The sequence below is a fragment of the Schistocerca americana genome, chromosome 7 (assembly GCF_021461395.2).
Source record: "Schistocerca americana isolate TAMUIC-IGC-003095 chromosome 7, iqSchAmer2.1, whole genome shotgun sequence".
NCBI lineage: Eukaryota > Metazoa > Arthropoda > Insecta > Orthoptera > Acrididae > Schistocerca > Schistocerca americana.
In genome coordinates, this window is record NC_060125.1 from 373,507,706 (window position 1) to 373,528,388 (window position 20,683).

The 20,683-nt window shown below is 41.9% G+C and overlaps 1 protein-coding gene across 1 annotated transcript in view; it reads left to right on the plus strand.

Moving 5' to 3' along the window:
• The window catches only part of LOC124622406 (lipase 3-like), a 78,192-nt gene that overhangs the window by 49,130 nt on the left and 8,379 nt on the right, over positions 1-20,683 (plus strand). The window contains exons 5-6 of the mRNA XM_047148094.1: positions 9,224-9,382; positions 18,695-18,779. Coding sequence (XP_047004050.1) covers positions 9,224-9,382; positions 18,695-18,779 — 244 coding nt within the window. The remainder of the gene's footprint in view (positions 1-9,223; positions 9,383-18,694; positions 18,780-20,683) is intronic.

The following is a 20,683-nucleotide window of genomic DNA, read 5'->3' on the forward strand; positions in this document are numbered from 1 at the left end:
ACTTCCTCCAGTTGTTCAGCTATTGTCTAATCAAACAATAACGGGTCGTTCAGCCTATTTATGGCGATATATTACATTCGTTTACGCTGAAAGTCAGCTGCCAGTCCCTACACCAAACATCGGTTCTCTGTAGCTCTTCTTGCATTCGCTATAACTCTCTAGTGCTGTTACCTCTCTGCCAATAGCAGCATCATCTACAAACATGCTCATAGAGATTCCGACATTATCCACTAGGTCATTTGTATAGCGTGATAGAATAGAACGTCTTTGGAGTAAAAGACCTTAATGTGTGGTTATTTTAATTAAGTCTCTAGTCAGAAGTAAGAATATGAAAAAAATAATTCCCGCCGTTTCGTTTTACAACACAGGGAGGGGTGGGAAATATAGTATTATTCGTAAATACCTCTGGGTTTCAGAAGATGGCTGTATAAAAACTACTAGACGTACAGAAAACAGATACACATTAATGGACATAGCATTTCTACAATTTTGTAACTCATATTGCAGGTGCTCAGTTCGAGCACCATTTGTGACATGGCAAATGTCAATACGCACGTGCAATTCATTGACACAAATTGTCTGGTAAGGTACGACAGCATCTTGCTTTACAAATTTGTTCAATGAATTGCCTATTTACAGTTTTAAACTGATTTGATGCGACAATACGGCGCAGAGAAGAGAATAAACAATAAAATCTGAAGACAGCATAACCTACAGGCGCATGAAATTGTTATAAGAATTCTGAAAACCATTACCAGCCTTCACTTTACTACTGGTACACCGATACATAGTAACAACACGCAGCAAATTCCTACTGGTTCTCTGATCGTGGAACACATATTCTCAATGGTAGCGAAATTGTTGAGTGCTCTAATGCTGGTAGTCCTACGTCCTTACTAAACTCTGTACCGTCTGTCAAACACAGATGATATGGACGACAGGAGGGCATAAAACATACACACACATACACACACCAAAAAGCGTTTTAGTAATATTTATATTTATAAGCAGATCAGCTCCCAAATTTCTCAGTTAACTTTCAGCCTATAGAGTGGCACGGAATCTGAGGGCCTCGAGAACGGGAAGAAGTAAAAACTACTAGCTATAACACAGGATATTCTCCTGCTGCTTGCCTCAGCCCATGCCCACATGGATTGTCTTACGGCATGACCTCCTGCGGGTAACATTCCAACTAGGAAATGACATACATTCACGTGCTGACGGTACAACAAATCCGAAAAAGGTCGTTAGTCCACAGATGGAACCGCCATACCGCGGGAAGTTGAGGAAGGCAAGGCAGGAAGCGAAAGACCCCCCAGTAAGAAAAATATAACAAAAAAGAATAATAAGTGATTCTATGGCTGATCATGAAGGATTAGTGTTAGAGGATGAACAAGAAATATATATAATTTTACATCACATATTTCTGCATGACTTCATAAACACTTAGAGCGTGAAACACTGCCGCATCATGCATGAGGTTTTAATGTATTAATTCTTGATTACGTCTTTACTACTAACTCTATTCACAATACTTTTCGCAGACAGTAGTCAGATATAACACTGGGTGCACCCACAAAATTATGTCATTGTACAGCATATAGTTCAGGAGACAGAACATCATAAAAAACTGAGCTGCGTGAAAATGAAACTGCAGGGCGAAATTCGCTAGACATACAGGGGAAATAGGTGTACAAACAGGTGTAAAATGTGTTACAAGTACTTGAAACACAGGGTGCCACAGAAAAAGGGAACATTTCCACAATCCAATAAAACTAGAAGTGATGAAGGAAAGAAATTGCATTCATAGTAATTGAAACATTACAACTTTGCCATTTACGAAACATTGATGGCATTTGTCACTTTTAAGCAATTACGTCCTTTAGATGGCGTCCTCCTGTACGAATACATTCGTGAAATCTGTTGTTGAGATTCCTCATTGACCACTGCAACATCTCAGCTGGGGTACTGTGAGTTGCGTCCCGAATTCTCTGTTCTAACTCCTCCAGGGTTCTTGGTCGAGTCGTGCAGACTTTGCTCTTGAGGTAGCTCCACAAGAAAAAACCACAAACGGATAAATCTGGCGATCTAGGGGGCCAGGGAATGTTACCGAATGGTGAGATCACACGGTTGCAAACAATTCTCGCACATATGCCACTGATTGCCGTGCAGTGTGTCATGCCGCTTCGTCCTGCTGAAACCAGGCTTCTTGACTTTTGGAAAGTTATTCAATGCAGGTGTAACGAAAGTTCGTGACATCTCCACGTAACGATCGGCATTGACAGTTATTGTGTTTCCCCGTTAATTTGTGAAAAACTACTGTCCGATAATCCCATGTGATGAAAAACCACACCATACTATCACTTTACCAGCGTGTAAAGGATGGTCATGAATGTCATTAGGATTTGTATTTGCCCAGTAACGGTAGTTCTGTTCGCCGGCCGGGGCGGCCGAGCGGTTCTAGGCGCTACGGTCTGGGACCGCGCGACCGCTACGGTCGCATGTTCGAATCCTGCCTCGGGCATGGGTATGTGTGATGTCCTTAGGTTAGTTAGGTTTAAGTAGTTCTAAGTTCTAGGGGACTGATGACCTCAGACCTGGCTCAGAGCCATTTTGAATTTTTGATAGTTCTGTTTATTCACATAAGTTGTGAGATGAAAATGTGCCTTATCCACATCCACAACTTGTTTAGAAACTCATCATCATTGTCTATTTTTATTATCATTTGTTGACAGAATCCTAATCGTAACCGATAATCGTTGTCCTTTAATTGTTGCACATCTGTAGTTTGTACGGATGAAATTTTAAATTAGGATGAAGAATTCTGTGAACACTCTCCCGGGACATTCCAACCACTGCTGCTTGCTTACGAATTGAACTCCGTGGGCTCCGTAAGACAGACTGGCGTACAACATCAATGTTCGCTGGAGAACGCACACTTCTTGGTCGTACTGTTGGTTTCTTCTTGAGGGCACATCCAGTCTCTTCAAAGACACTAATCCAACGTCTTATCTCCTGTTTCGACGGAACGGCATCATTACGTCCTAAATTATAAAAACGTTGAAACTCCCTCTGCGCCGCTACCAACCTATCTTTGTTTTTATAAAACATTTTTATGGCTAACGCAAGCTGTTGTCCGTTCCACTGATCCTTGGTTACTGAAATGGCGGACGGTTTACTCGCTGTCACGAACCTGCAGTGCTGCCACCTTCCCATGGCTGCCTCTACTCATATCAAACATTCCCATTATTCTGTGTCACCCTGTATATCTTACATGTGCGCATGCGGGCAAAGCCACAGGTAAAAAAATGGAACCTTTTCAATCAAATTTGGTACACATGTTAGCTACAATCTGAGAAAGAGGTACTATGGGGGTAAGAACCAACGCCCTGAAGTGAACGTCATAATGTGGAGAGAGAAGGGAGGAGGAGGAGGAGATGGACAGACAGAAAGAGGGAAGGAGATAGGAACAGATAGGAGGAGGAATATAAGGACAGAGATAAGGGAGGGAAAGAGTCAGAGAGAGTGGAGAGAAGGAGATGGACTGAGAAAGGACGGAGACAAGGGAGCAAGAGATATGCAGAGAGAGGGGGAGGAGAAGGAGATGAACAGACAGAGCTGAGGAGGAAATGGACAGAGAAGAGGAGGAAATCGACACAGAAAGGGAAGGGGACAAGATGAAGAGGGAGAGGGGGAGATGGACAGAGAAAGACAAGAGGAGGAAATGGATTGAGAGTAGGGGGTGGAGGAGGTGGACAGAGGGGGAGGGGGTGAAGGAGATGGACAGATAGGAGGTGAAGGAGGAGAGGGTCAGAGGGGGAAGGAGGAGATGTACTGACAGCAGTAATGTACATACCCAGGCAATAGCAGGTACTCACCTTGTAATAGATAAATGGGAGGTAAAGAAAGTGATCCTAAAGCTAATGAAAACGATGGGCTCGGATCAAATAACGTCTGAGGCACTGGAGGCCTTAGGAAAGAATGCTATAACTATAATTACAAATCTGATCAATAGAATATATAACGCAGGCATAATGGTTACCTTACCAAAGAAACACAATCCAAATCAATGTACAAATTATAGACAATTAATTTTATATGTCATGTTACCAAAGCTGTGACCAGAATAGTGCTGAGAAGAACAGAAAGGAAAATAGAGGAGAACATAGAAGAAGATTTCTTAGGATTTAGAAAAGGAAGAGGGCCCAGAGATGCAATAGAGTGTCTGTGGATGATAGCGTAAAGAGTTTTGGAAAGCAACAGAGAAATGTATGTTTATTTTGTCGATTGAGAAAAAACATCTGACAGAATCGAGTGGTATATGCTGATAAATATTCTGAAAGATACTGGTATAGACTGAAAGGATGGAAGGTTGATAAAGGAACTCTACATGAGACAGAAAGTGGTAGTTCGAGACGTGCAAGACGTGCAGGAAGAGAGTCAACGAAGTTCTGGGAGGTACCAATAAGCATGTGGAGCCATGCCAAATCGACTACCGTATCCAGCTGCACTAGGTTTCTTGGTTGAGGATCCACTGCAAGAATAGCCCGACACTGCGAGCTGTGTGGCATGATGCATTGTTCTGCTGTTTAAATGTCATTGTGCCAAGGGAAAGACAAAATGCGTGTAGGGGTGAACATTATCCCCAAGGATAGATGCATACTTTTGTTGATTTATTGTGGCTTCCAGAATGACGAGATCACCCATTGATCCCCACGAAAACATTCCCCAGACCATAAAGCTTCCTTCTCTGGCGTGAGCCCCACAGGCGACTGTTATAGGGCTGTACACGCCAACAGACATCTGTCTGAGGGAGTATAAGATGTGATTCATCTCGAAAGACTACCTGTCGCCACTCAGTAGACGTCCAGTTGCGTGCAAATTCCAACCTCCGTCGCCAAAATGTTCAAATGTGTGTGAAATCTTATGGGACATAACTGCTAAGGTCATCAGTCCCTAAGCTTACACACTACTGAACCTAAATTATCCTAATGACAAACACACACACCCATGCCTGAGGGACGACTCGAACCTCCGACGGGACCAGCCGCACAGCCTCCGTCGCCAATTAGCATCAGTTTGCATGGGTGCATGAACTACGTACCTGCTGCAGAGGCCCATACACATCAGTGTTCACTGGTTAGTCGTTGAGGTGTCACTGTTGGTAGCCCCTTGTTTCATCTGGGCGGTCAGTTGCTCAACAGTTGCACATCTATTCTTCCATACACATCTCTGTATCCATCATTCACCCCTGTCAGCTATGGATCTTAATGCACCATAGTAGCCCAGGCGTCGGCATTAGATAGCACTGTCTTGCGATGCACGGTATACTTTAACCACGGCGTCACGCGAACAGCTTACAAACTTAGCCGTTTCGGAAATGCTTCCACCCTTGTCCCGAAAGCCAACGATCATGCCCCTTTGGACGTCGGATAAATCGCTCCATTTTCGTTTTACGAAAACGATTGCACTGTTTCCCACATCCCTAGACTTGCTAGCATTGGCACCTGTCGTCTGTGAGCGGTTATTGCACGTTGACATCGAACATAGGCGTTGTTCACATTTGTGTGCCTGGATTGTATATATGCTGAGAAGCTAATTAATAAAGGCCTTGGAAAAATCAAAATCATCTGTAGTGGGAGGAGAAAGAATAAAAACCATCAAGTACACTGGTGATATGACTGTGCTAGCAGAAAAGGAGGAAGAGCTCCAGGTAATGATGGAGTATATTGTAAGTTTCGATAAAGAGTTAGGAATGAAACTGAACATTGGCAAGATCAAAGTGATGAGAACTGCAAAAGAAGACGACACGATTAATATGTTACTAAATGAAATGGTATTACCACAGTTACAGTCGTTTCAGTATTTGGGAAGCCTAGTAACTTCCAGGAGGAGCTGTAAAGAGGAAGTGAGACACAGAACTGAAAGATTTGATGATGGCCAGAAGCATACTATTACTCTAAGGAAGAAATTAACCAAATGCTTTGTGTGGAGTTTGGTGTCTCATTTTTCTGAACCATGGACAGTCAGAAAGAAAGAAAGAACAAAAATATTTAGGAAGTTTTTAATGTCGTTATAGAGGAGAATGGAAAAGGAAAAATGGATCAACAGAGTGCAGAAATAAGGAGGAGCTGAGTGGGGTAAGATAGGAGAAGAACTTCGTAGGGATGATAAAGAAGAGGAAAACATCTTTGATGAGGCACATATTATGTAGGAACTGTTTACTACAGAGAATTAAGGAGGGAAAAATAGAAGGAAAACGAGGGAGAGCAAGAAGAAGGATTGGAGTGCTAACAAATGTGAAGAGAGGAAGGAGTTTCAAGCAAATGATGGAGGATGCTCAAGACTGAGAAATATGGAGAACATCCAGTTGTTATCTATCTGAGCACAGATTTATTCAAAGAAGAAGAAGAACTATTTCCTAGCAGGAGTGTAAACTATTGGAAAATACATAATTTCCCTCATTTACGCGCTTGCACAGCCACAGTTTGCAAATTTTTGTTCACAATCGTAGAGCAAAGTGAAATACTCATAACGTTGAGTGCATACTTCAATTTGAAATTGCGTGAATTATGACGTTGTTAATATAATTTTTAAATCAATTACGTACCACATTTACTTCTCAAATTTTTGGATAGTTGCTTTTTTCAAATGTGTCATTTCTTTGAATTGCAGTTTCTTGGAAGTTAGCGTAAGGAATGTACTTATCGTTTATGTAAACAAGTTATTATTATTATTATATTTTATTGTTATTGGTATTAAAATCTAGTCATCTGTGGTACTTTCAGGTGTTCAAATGGATGTGAATTCCTAAGAGACCAAACTGCTGAGGTCATCTGTCCCTAGACTTACACACTACTTAAACTAATTTAAACTAACTTATGCTAAGAAGAACACACATACCCACGCTCGAGGGTGGACTCGAACCTCCGGCGGGAGGTGTGGTACTTTATTAGTTGGAGTTCATCCGTGGTACTTTATAAGTTGGAGTGATGGCAAGCTTTACTTTGTGTGTGTGTGTGTGTGTGTGTGTGTGTGTGTGTTTTAGAGAGAGAGAGAGAGAGAGAGAGAGAGAGAGAGTTAGTTGGGGGGGGGGGACAGCAACAAACTGCCCTCCCCCTCACCCCATGGGTTTCAGATCTGAACGGTCAGCAGAGATCCATTTATGGGGCTTGTCTTCTGTACCCATAACGAGAGGTGGATCTGAATTCCACGACTGTCCCTGATAGCGAGCAAAGCAAATAAAAGTGCCTGTATCATGGGTGACAATTTCTTGCAGCGCTCGAAGTTGCCTGATGAAGGTTTCTATTGTATTTTTACTGGCATCTGATAAAACAAAAATCTTTTGACAAAAAAATCATTCATCAGTTCAGCTGAAATTTAAGTTAAAGCAGCCATTTATTGGATGCTGTAGATTCCACGTAGTGTCTTTTCAACAACAACATATATGTCAGCATGAATGAATAAATAAATGTGTCATCAAGCAAATATTAGCCAGAAGCTACAGAAGTCTATTTGTGGATATTGTTGTTGGATACAGGAAATTTCAATACAATACAATTGTAGTGGAAGTCAGGAGATCGACGTTTGGTGCAGTGGAGTAACAGTTGACCCTTACCATGAACATTCATGTACATTACCCTTAAACAGACAGAGCGACACGTTATTGTAAAAATCAGATGATCCAAGATCAGCTATGTAACAATTAACTTACGTTAAATATTCTTGTAGAAACAGTAAACCGCCATTCAGTTGCAAATTGGAAGGTTTATTAAAACGCTTTTACCATGGTTTCAACGTTTATGTATAGACGATCCTCTGCCTCACGGCTTGCCCTCTTATGCATTTGACTTGTATATTACACACCTCCTACTCTTCCTCCCTCCTCTGTGTTCACTTAATCAACTATATGTCTATCTGCTCCTCCGCACTTTCTCTGTTTCCTCAACTCCTCCTCCCCCTGTTTATCTTCTCCTCCCTCTCTTCCTTTCGCACTTGTCTACTATGCCACTACAGGTTCCACCTGCCTCCTGCATCTCTCCCTCCTCCTCTCTCTATTCATCTCTTTCTTTCTGCCCCCCCCCCTTTCGTCCTATTCATACCAACCTGCCCCCTCTCTCTGTTCATCTCTCCTCTAGGCATCTTAACCATTCCAGCTGTGCCCATCTGCATGTGTAGCCCTGCAAAACAGGTCGATAAAGCAGGGAAACCTGCATTTCTGAGCCTTGAAAACCTTTTCTCCCCCTAATGTACAGGCTGCCTTGCGAAGCAGGTCGATAAAGCACGCCAATACTGCTCCAGCACAACATGCCTATTGCTCAGAGCAGCCACAGACACTGATGGATGGAAAACTGTTTCTTGTTCCTGACATTTAGGCTGTTCTGGAAAGCAAATCGATAAGACAGCCTGCGTCTATTCACCTTTGTCATGTAGGATAGACTATGTAGCAGTGGCTGAAAAACCATATTTTTGCCCATAGCAAATCACGTTTTTGGAGCTAGGAGGCTATAAAGCCCCACAGTACTGATACTTATACGGTTTGTTGTTTGCGTGCAAAATTTTGGTGAAATCGATCCAACAGTTTGGGACGGGATCCAGGACACACATGCTTGCATGCTTCTTTATATGTACATAGGAGGGCATATAGACAGAGAGTGTCAACAAATTAATCTAAATGGAATGAGCACTCGAGCTGTCAGCCTCAGTTGTGTGTACTTTGACATCTACCAAATACTAATTTGAGGATATATTTGTAAAAAATTCTGTTCATGAAAAATATATCCTGAAGTAAATGGTTGATAGCTATTACAAAACTCAGTTTACCATACTATCATGGCACCTCAAAATTTCACCTAAAACTTCAGTTGTGTCTTGCACAATGGGTCATTAATTGCACAAATATTCAAGCACCGATATTACTCCAAAATATTTTTTTTCTAGAATATTCTAGGCTTTCATTAAACGATATTTCATTTATGGCTATTAAAAATGACTATTTAAAAGGCAGTACTATAGAAGCCTCACCTGCATGTATTTCAGTTGTGTCTTGCACAATGAGTCAATATCTGCACAAATATTCCAGTACCAGTATTATGTTAACATCATTTTTATAGAGTATTCTAGAACTGCATTATAGCGATATTTCATTTATAGTTATTAACAGTGACTATTTAAAAGACAATACCATAAAAGCCTCACTTACCCATACCTTCTCTGATTGCAGTTTCTCGCCGGCTTAATAGGCATGAACGAGTTTCTACCGAACAGTGAGCTGATGCAGCTGGTGGGAGATATAATGTGCCAAGATGGAGCCTTCACGCAGGACATATGCAGTAACGTAATTTTCCTTCTTGGAGGCTACAATGAGGCTGAGTTGAACACGGTGAGTTCTAATGTGAGACCCTGACCTAAACAATATTATCTCTCACAACGAGGTCAGTCATATATTAATGCGTGAAAACTTTGCAGTATGCACTTTGGGAATGGCTACATCATACCCAACTGCAAGATAGGAGGAAGGGCAGCATCAGACCTAAATATTAAATCAGTTTATTGCAGATCGAATTCAATAGCTATCTGCAGTGCAATTGCACTGTTAGGTAAAGCCTTGACTACGAACCTATGCTGTAATTTATAAGAATATTTATGCCCCTGAAAACAAATTGGGAATGCGATCTGACCACAAATGTTTAACTAAATAGTAATATCATGTACACTTACTTAATGCAGCACAACAAAAATTAATTTTGCATACCTAGATATTTAAAAATCAAACAACAGCTAATCATCAATCAAGAACCTGTCGAAAAGTTGTATAAGGTGTATGCCTTTAGGTTATAGCAAAAAGTAATGCTATGAAGATGACCCCTTCTGTCTGTAATCACTGAATTTGGAAAGAATTTTTATTCAAACACGTCATTTAACCACATAGACCAGAATATATAAAGCGGATGGGAGTGCAGGGAGAGTGTTGAATGTGCTGGACCAGTAAAATCTTGATAAAGTTTAACAAACTTTGTTACAAAATAACCAAACGGCAATTTTAGGCAACGTATAAATATCAAAATTTTGTGGGAGCTTTTCCCAAAATATGATTTAATCATCCAAAACTTTAACAATATAGACTTTACAAGACATACCTAACTATTTGAATCGATTCAGAAGATGTTACAACTGTGAACTACCCAACACACAGGCAATTTCGGGCAATTACTGGAACAAGTGAATAGCTTCAGACAAGCGATTACCATAGTGCCGACGGGGTCCATTAAAAACAGACATTTTTTAACTGGCCACATAAAATTTTGAAGACAATGAAATGATTTTTTTAAATATTCACCACATTAAGTTTTAAAGCAGACCAGAAACAAAACAACTGCGCTCAAATTGTTTTACAACAGGCAAAAAGTAGCAAATGATGACATTAGTCTTTTAAAATAAACAGCGACACTACTTTTTCTGCAGCTGTGGTACGGTTAATGGTGGAACTAATCACACCCCAAAAAGCTTACTTAAACAGCCAGAATAGCAAGAAGTGGTATTAATCCTAACAGTTCCACTATATTACGCGGCCTTTAACAAGAACATTTACATGAGAAAACCGCTTCCAATGGCACTGACAAAGTAAGTGGCCGTTAACCTTCACCTCAAGGAATACACAAACTAGTACTATGTCCCCAAAATTAACTCTACACACGTCAATATGTACAGATACCTTGAAAACGTTAGAAGATGGAATAACACTAATACTTCGTAGCCTAAATATAGAAATGAGCCTAACTCATGTTTCCCAAGAGCAGATAAATGAAAGACAGTTCAGTACATATGCTTTAATTTGAATGAACAGTGGGCGCGATTAATGCCACGAAGCAGTCATTCGACAAAATAACTCTTACTCATTGACTTCATTAACGATTAGACGGAAACTTGATAAACTCGAGAACAGACACGCGGAATACAGAACAGATTGCTTCAAGTGGCTCTGAGCACTATGGGACTTAACTTCTAAGGTCATCAGTCCCCTAGAACTTAGAACTACTTAAACCTAACTAACGTAAGGACATCACACACATCCATGCCCGAGGCAGGATTCGAACCTGCGACCGTAGCGGTCGCGCGGTTCCAGACTGTAACAGAACAGATTCTCTTAATTTAAACAAGTAATAGGTATAACAATTAACTGACAGTAAGAACAGTTACGTTTTAACCTGTAAGATATACCAATATTAGAATGCAGTAAATGCAATGCATGCGCCACCAAGCTTACAAATAAACCTTGACGACGTAAATCTTTAAGCTTGTAGCTTCCATGGCCATGCACAACAGTCTATTGTGTGTTGCCAGTCAAAGGCTGCATTCCATTACACTTTCTTATACACAACAGAAATGAGCTCGGTGACGACCTGCAATTCACAGATTGCAATTAGATAATTTGCAATTAAATAACACGTCAATGAGTCAGTGCAAAAGTTCACTCAGAAGAAGGCATGTCGCGTGACCTGAGCGAACAGATGAATCCCAAAACAATTAAGTCTTCAGCCACTTGCCCATTAATCTTGAACATCACAATGAATAACATGTATTGACGCGTGTAATAAGGCAAGGCACTCGGTACAGCTAACAGTCCATTCCCTGTCCCACAATTAGCCTCTAGGTAACATTGGTGGTGAGTTACAGTCCACACAGACCACCAAAAAGCAACTCATCGTTATTTCGAGCAGTATCAGTTAGCTAAGGTGATGTCCTTCCAACGGTTGAGCAAATGCTGTAATGACATGCACTGGCCTTGATCGCAGCTGCTGTAACTCCATTATGTTCAGCCATGGTCCAAATAAACATGTCGATCATAGTCATGGACCCAAGCGTTATGTCCCTGCGTCAGGCAGCATACTTCATTCAGCGTGGAATCACAACTTCCACCCCTCATACGGCTCTTGCCTGCCTCTAAGCGCCTTACCGATGTGACCTGCTCATTGCTCAGTACAGTTTAATAACAATATATCCGCATCCTATTGCAGGTAGGGAGCCGCTCCGTATCATGTGTTCGACAGAACATCTCACTAATATACCAGAACACTGTGTATTGTATCCAGACACCACTAGTTTTCCAGAACAGCAGCCACCAACTTAATCTTCCCCTTCTAGAAACTTAACCCATGCACACAATAGAAGTCTTATGCAATGGTAGCATATCATTAATTCATTTAACTGTTCATGCCATATCTGATTACAGATGAAAAGAGATCTGGAGGAGTGTGTGTGAATAAGATGGAAGCACAGGAGTATCTAACTATGCTGTATACAATAATGAATTAGATGACTTGGGTTGAACTAAATAATGCAGAGAGTCTCAAACAGTACATGATTCTCAAAGTTCACAAGCATTCTCAATGTAGCTGATACAGTTAAGTTTTCTCGCACAGAATACAAAATTATATATTATCAGTACACGACTTCTAACAAAACAACCAATCATTTGTAACGTAGCAGCGGGTATTATGTTTGAATGTACCGCTCGATACTATAATCTGCTTCCATTTCACGAAAAGTGAGTAAACTATGAATATTCGTTTCACCAAGCGGAAGGATACCATCGCAAGTTCTGCACGCTTAATGATAGCACATTTGTGCAAATATTTAGAATGCACGACTGAAACGGCCTATATGTCGCCTATTAGATGCCATGACTGTAACTGAAAAGATGTCACCCATAACCTTCAAGTCATCATCATTGTAGAAACTCCAAAACAAGTCACGTCAACACCAGACAAAGCAAGAAGCAGAATAGACCAAACTGTCTCCCAAGTGCAAAATACAGACACAAAATCCCGAAAAACTCATTCGAAACTATATTGTCTCGTGGTCCACGCTCCCGAACATTTCCCATTGGGTTAGAGTCAAATAGGTGTCCAAAGATACGATATACATCAGTGGAGAGACAAAGACATCGCTCAAACAGCTTGTTTTGACCTATGAAGCCGATCATAGTATAAACATGCAAAGCATAAACTCGCGATTTAAGAAAAGCAAAAATATTGTGGGTAAAAAATTGCAACTCTCAAAAAAAGGAACGTTAAATTAGACTAATTTACCCACGATGAAATATTTGAAAAATATTGTTTCATTATTGCAGATTACCTCCTACTTCAAAGAACTCAATTCTAAGGAGGATTATAATATCTGTAATGGCAAACCATGGGAGAGAGGAAATACGTAAAACTGAACGATCAAAATTCCTGTGTTTGCACTTCCATTCATTAGTGACAAACGGGATAACTGTCTGGGTTAGTTCCACACACTAACGGAGAGAAGTTCTGTTAAGGACAGTGTCTGTTGTCCGTCCTCATATCACAGGCAGGGAACTTTTAAAAAGCTGGGCATAGAATCGATGGTCCCAAAATGAATTTACTCTCTTGTGAACCTTCTTGCAAAGAAACCGTCACCATTTAAAAATAATAGTATAGTTCAGAAATACACCGATGGAAAAAAATTGCAACACCAAGAAGGAGTTCCGTGGCGTACACGAAAGTTCGTAGTCGTGTTCCTACATCTCAAAGATGATGTCTAATCCAGTTTTGCGCCAGTCGCATGAGAGTGGCACTGGTAGCGCCATTGTGAGGATGCAAATGAGGTCTGATTTAAACACCCGCCGTAATAAAAAATTGTTAAGGCTTTCGTGGCCACTTGTTGACAAACTGCCTATTGACTTCTGTCTCGGGTCCTTCGACCGACGTTCATCTAATGATTTTACTGACGTTTCGCCAGCACGAGTGGCTGGCATTGTCAAAGCTTTATCCTCCATTGCCGATGGTGAACTGGAGCCGAGCTCGCGGCCGCAGACTATATGTACCTGGCGCGCCAACGTCCGAGGGCTTCTCCGCGATTATTTTCGGTGCTGTTCTCCTCTTGCTACCTGCGACGGTCGTTCGCTGCAGTACGGGTAGCCAGGGTACGTTTACCTTAAGGCTTTCCTCTTTCTTATTGAAACTGTTCGCGTGTTTTTGTATTTCTACAGCTTCTCTGAACAAGCGCGTGTGATAGTGGTTCTCTACAGCCAGAACTTCCGTGTCGGCGAATTTTATTACTTGGTCGGTCTCATTGAGTGCGTGCTCCGCCACGACCGATTTCTCCACCTGCCCCAACCTGCAGTGTCGCTTATGCTCTATGATCCTGGTGTTAATTGATCGTCCAGTCATTCCGACATAAACTTTTCCGCATGTACATGGTATACGGTATATTCCCGACATAACAAATGGGTCCCTTTTTTCCTTCGCCGATCTAAGACACTCTTTGATCTTCTTTGTCGGTTTGAAAATCGTCTTTACACCATGTTTGCGCAATATACGGACGATTCTGTCCGTCACTCTGCGAATGTATGGCAGAAAGGCCGGACCCGATATTTCTTTTTCTGATTCCTTACTTCGCCGATAGTTTGGCTCTGTTACAGTTCTAATATAATTTGTGGGGTACCCATTGCTCCTCAGAACACTTTCCAGGTGTTGCATTTCTCGTCTGAGGTGCTGCGGCTCACATATTCGTCCTGCTCTCGTTACGAGCGTATTAATCATGCCAGTTTTCTCGCTCGGGTGGTGGTTTGATAGTTTGTGTAGGTATCGGTCCATGTGTGTCGGTTTTCGATACACGCTGTGTCCCAGGTTTTCGCCGTCTCTTGTAACCAGCACATCTAGAAATGGCAGTTTCTTGTCCTTTTCTACTTCCATGGTAAATGTTATGTTGGCATGGAGGCTGTTCAAGTGTCTTAGGAAATCACCGAGTTGTTCTTCACCCGCCGTAATGCTCGTGAGCGTTAGTTACCTTTGATACTGGACGTGGTGCGTTGATGTTAGTCAAAAAAAAATGCCTCCAAGGCACCATTACCGTCACCTTGATGAGTTTGAACGAGTTCGTGTTACAGGGCTACGAAAAGCTGTATCTTCCTTCTGTGATAGTGCAGAAAGAGTTGGCAGGAATGTAGCTACTGTGCATGTTTGCTGGCAGCGGTGTTCGCGAGAATATATGGTCACAAGAGGACCGGGCTCCAGACGGCCACGTGGCACTACCGAAGGGAAGACCGTTGCGATCAGCGTATAGCTGTGGCAGCAATTTGAGCAGCAGTTGGTACCACAGTCACAAAACGAACTGTTGGAAATCAGTTACTTGAAAGATAGCTCCGAGCCTACACCCTGGAGCGAGCATTGAAAAAAATGGTTCAAATGGCTCTGAGCACTATGGGACTTAACATCTATGGTCATCAGTCCCCTAGAACTTAGAACTACTTAAACCTAACTAACCTAAGAACAGCACACAACACCCAGCCATCACGAGGCAGAGAAAATCCCTGACCCCGCCGGGAATCGAACCCGGGAACCCGGGCGTGGGAAGCGAGAACGCTACCGCACGACCACGAGATACAGGCAGCGTGCAGTCCACGCCCCAGACCACCGCCATTTGCGACTTCAGTGGTGTCAAGCGAGAGCTCATCGGAGGGCAGGGTGGAGGTGTGTTGTGTTCTCTGATGAGACCTGGTTCTACCTCGGTGCCAGTGATGGCCGTGTGTTGGTTAGGAGAAAGTCAGTTGAGGGTCTGCAACCAACTTGTCTTAGTGGTAGACTCACTGGACATACACCTGGAGTTATGGTCGGGGGTGCGGTTTCTTATAACAACAGGAGCACTCTCGTGTTACCGCACGCGCCCCTACTACAAATTTGTACGTCAGTCTGGTGATTCGATATGTAGTGCTGCCACTCATGAACAGCACTCCAGGTGTGTCTTTCAACAGGGTGTCGCTCGCCTACACACCACTGCTCTAACCCAACAGGCTCTACAAGTGTCGGCGTATTTCCTTGGTCTGCTCGTTCATCAGCTCTGTCTCTAATCTGGCACATCATCAGACCTCAACTCCAGCGTCATTCACCAACAACATAAACCGTCCCTCTATTAACTTCCCAAGCCCTACAAACATGTAACTCCGTCCCACAAACTGACATCTGGCACCCGTACAACTCAATGCATGCTCGTTTGAATGCTTGTATTCAACGTTCAACACCGCTTATTAACGTGCCAGCATTTCAAATTTCCAATGACTTGACTCACACTTACATTAACCCGTGATTTCGAAACGTTAATCACTTAAACATGTTATGTAAACAAATATATTCGCGAAAGTTCATTACTCTAGGTTAATTATTTTCTGACGTTGATTTTTTTCTGTCACTGTATAACACTAGGAACAAAAATTATTTTCACTACTCACAACTTCATCCTTCTCTTGCAGAGAAATAAGCAAAGCATTTCCCTTATGAATTTCGGCAGACATTTTTCATTCTCTGATGGATGTCGACCGGTGTTTGTCCTTCGGCAGCCAAGAAAAGAATAGCAGCGCGTTAGTTTTCTTTCGATGTATTTGTTAATAATGTCGACATAGTTCACGTTGCCACATTTACCGCACGCATATCGGAAAGACACGTATCTCACACTAATCACTTGCCTACATGTCGATGCTTATATAACCACATCAGGATCTCGCTACGTTTCACGCCCTCGAACAGAAACTTTTGAATTGCTCCTTATGTATTACATTTGGAAACATACTGACACGTTTCACATCATACTAAATAGGTATCACTAGCTCAGTAAGTATTTAGGCTAATTTGTGTCATCCTTTAATTCCTAAAAATTTTAAATAATACGGATGTGTAATATTATGAGATAGTTAGCCGTGACAGACAACCGCGAACGTGATAAGGCATTACAAATGCTAACATCATCATCCACACATGTAGATTAAGGGCTCTGGGTGATTCTGATTAACGTTTAAAAACCCCGGAAGCGACTTGGATGACGCTGAGACAAGTACTTTAATATGAGACACACGGGGCAGCAAATGTAGGGAATTACCTTAAAAATGGGTGGCAAATGTTGATCATGAGACGTCACCAGATGACGTACCTCGCCGCACGTGCAGCGGTTGAGCCTATCGGCATGTGTCGCACGTGATCATCCGAACCCAAGAGAACCATTCAAGTCGGTGTGGCTCCGGGTCTACGTGCGCGACCTTACCGCGTGGGCCTCAGGGTTCGAGTCTTGCGACTGGCAGGCAATTTTTTTTTCATTGCGTTAATAATTATGTGTTCACATCGAGGTAAGATTCATTATTTTAGTCACCGGTCTCGCTGTCCCCATTGGTTTATTGCAAAGCGCAGTACAACAAAAACCTACCGTAGTGAGCAACAATTAAATGAGTATCGGCTTCCGAACTGAGCCGTTACCACTAAAAGATCTGCGTTTACCTTACTAAATAAAGTCTGTAAACAAAGAAAGGAGGGACGAAAGGAAACAAACTCAAAATAAGAACATCAAGTGACGTCACATGTTCAACATTTCTCGACAGCTGCGGCCCCATGTGACTTATATTAAATTAGTTGTCTCAGCATCATCTAAGTCGCTAACCGTTAATCAGAATCGCTATATATATCTCGTATTGATGTAATAGTTCTTCGATTGTTTCTGAAATCCATAGTCAGTCAGTGAATGTTATTTCCCCCTATTAACTGAAACTTTATCATTACTTTAGGTGAGACATGTATGTCCCGCTGGACTTTACCTGGAATAAATTGAGAGACTGTTTCACTACGATAGGGTGTAGAAAGTGTTAAATAAAGACAATGAGCAATATTATTGAACATCGTCACGTTTTCTTCTGATCGGTTACATATCCATTCCTTCAACTGATACTTCAGCTGTATTCTTCTCAGCCATCTTCCAAGTGAACCAATAGACTCAGGTAAGACGTACGGTGTGGCGTACGATGTACCCTTCATCGTGCAGGGTACAGTGGCTTGCGAAGTATTACGAAAATGTTAATACGTTACGAATGCAGTGTTAGAGGTTGGTGAATGGATTGGTTCTGGCCGCAAGTTCAAAAATGGCCAACTAAATACAATAACGTGTACAGTTCGGATGTAACAGCGTCGCCAACGATGTAACGCTTTGTGTCAGATATTAAACGGATTTGATTTTGTATGAATTATTTCAGACGAGCGTAAACATGTATCAGGACGAAACCGTTTAAAATTTGGAAAGAAAAGAAGCAGATTGTCCTAAATAAAACTATATATAGTTAGGGCTCACCAGCCATTTGACCATCTTCTTCTGTGCGGATGCACAAACAGTGCCAGAACTCTTATGGGAATCGGTAGTAAAGCCGCGAGTAATGAGTATGATGGGCAAGGGCACTATGAATATAGTGCGCGACAATAAGTTGCGAATGTGGGTCTGACGGGAAGCGTGCTAGAGATAAGTCCCTGCAGTCGCACTATCCCATTTGTCCTCGGTGGCTCAGATGGATGCCGGCACGGTAGCTCAGGGTGTTCGGTCAGAGAGCTGGTTGGCCTCTGTAATAAAAAAAACTGAGTAGAAGGGTCAACATACGAACTAGACCGCATGTCATGTCACGTCCGCAACGACCAAACACAACGATCAAAAAAAAAAAAAAAAAACAGATGGATAGAGCGTCTGCCATGTAAGCAGGAGATCCCGGGCTCGAGTCCAGGTCGGAGCACATATTTTCAGTCGTCCAAGTTGACATGCAGCTAAGGCTATTCATTTCACTGTAATTTCTTTCTAAATAAAACTGTCAGAAGGTATTCTCACGTTTTCATGAACAGTACATTGATACCATCAATTGTTGTTGCAGACCATGCTGCCAGTGATCATGGCCCATACTCCAGCGGGATCTTCAAGCAAGCAGCTCATCCACTACGGACAGGAGATACGGAGTGGTGAGTACTGTGCTTGAGGAGCAAAGATCTTCTTGTCACTGTCCGTGTTCATACGAACACTTACCCTGATGAGCCCTAGAAGAACGAAGAACAATAACCCACGGTTTTGTAAATGACATCGTGCTTGCCCTTTACTGTAAAATAATCTGTACTGCAGAGTACGGCAGATCCAATTAAGCAGTTTTGAGGTGTTATAAAAAAGAAATTGGAGAATATAGAGAAAAGATGTTTTTATTTTCGAAGTTAGTAGTTCATATCGTTTTATATTCATTCAGTGTTCAAAATGATGACCTCAAGGTGGCGGTCGTTAGCAACAATACACTTTTGTAAATGATCTCTAAGGTTCCGAACAGCTCGTTAATACATGTCACACTCTATGGGGTCCACTTATTCAACGATCTGCTCTGGTAGAGCGTGAGAGCGACGATTAAACACATGTTCTTGAGGATCCCAGAGAAAGAAGTCACTAATGCTCAAGTCTGTTGACCGCATAAGCCACCCCACATGACCCCTCAAAGAGACCAGACATCATAGAATTATTTGTCTCTGTATAGGACGCTCAACACGAGGTCATCGTCACCTATACTCAACTTCCTGAAAGAACTACGGGCCTATCACGCCGTGATACTGCACACCACGCCGTTAGTTTAATTTGGGGGGTCATTTTCAAGCCAGTAGTGAAAATTTTGTTTATTCACAATTCCACTGACGTGGAAATGTGCATTGCCACTATTAAAGAAAAGTGCCTCTGGAGGAATCTGTGCAAGCATTTCCCCACATTTCGGCGGGTGGCGTAGTCTGCTGGGATCAATTCTTTAACGATCGCTGTTTTGAAGGGATACAAATTAATATCTAAATCCAGAATCCTTCTCGAACTACAATCTGAAATCCCCAACGCAACAACATGCCTTTGACCTGAACGTCTCGGAGATTGCTCAACTGCGGCTCCCACCAGCTGCACATTTTCTAGTATTCTTACGGATCGGCGTCGGCCATGTGTATCTCTTCTTCACAAGGGAAACTCCCCAGCGCTCCCTCCTCAGGTTTAGTGGTAAGATGGCCCAGTGGATAGCCTGTCGAAAACTGAACACAGTTCAAGCAAGGAAGAAGGTATATTTAACTCTCAAAAAAAAGCAAAATAGAAACAGTGAACACTCCAAGTTTAACAAGTGCAATTCGAAATAATCCAATACAGTTCAAAGGAACAATGATATACATAATCAAAATCCTAGAAGGAAACATATTCATTATTCCACATTAACGTTGTCTTTAGCAGAAAAAAGGGTGCACAATACAGCAACAAAAATTTTTGATCATTGGCACAGTGACATAAAATGCCTGACAGAAAGCAAAGTGAAATTTGAAAATAAACTGAGAAAGTTTCTCATTGACAACTTCTATTCTGCAGAAGATTTTCTATTACTGTAATATGTAAAAGGTCGGGTAGGAGTTACTAACTCACATCAGTATATCTTTTTTTTGTTTTTGTAGTAAAATATAAAATAAAAAGCTTAAAAATGCTCAGAGTGTAACTGTATTTACAAATTAATATGCGATGTGAACGTAAAACGACTCGTTCCACATCATTATGATCTATCGTGCAAAATAATTTATGGAACATGTAACTAACTAACTAAAAAACTCTGGCGACAGTGTCGCCAATGCGTCTAGCCAGCCCCTGACTCGAGAGCGACCGTCGTAAAGGCATTCATGTGGCACCCACAGTGCATAGTGGAGGGGAGTGTTTAACGAAGTAGCTGCGTTCAAACTGGGCAACGAGTGCTTCTCATTAGCTGCCTTCTTGTGAATTTTAATCAAATAATTAACGGCTAATGTTATCAAGCTGAAACTTTAGGCACAGCGACTCCTATACCTGGCAAAGTTATTTAAGACTCTCCTTTCTC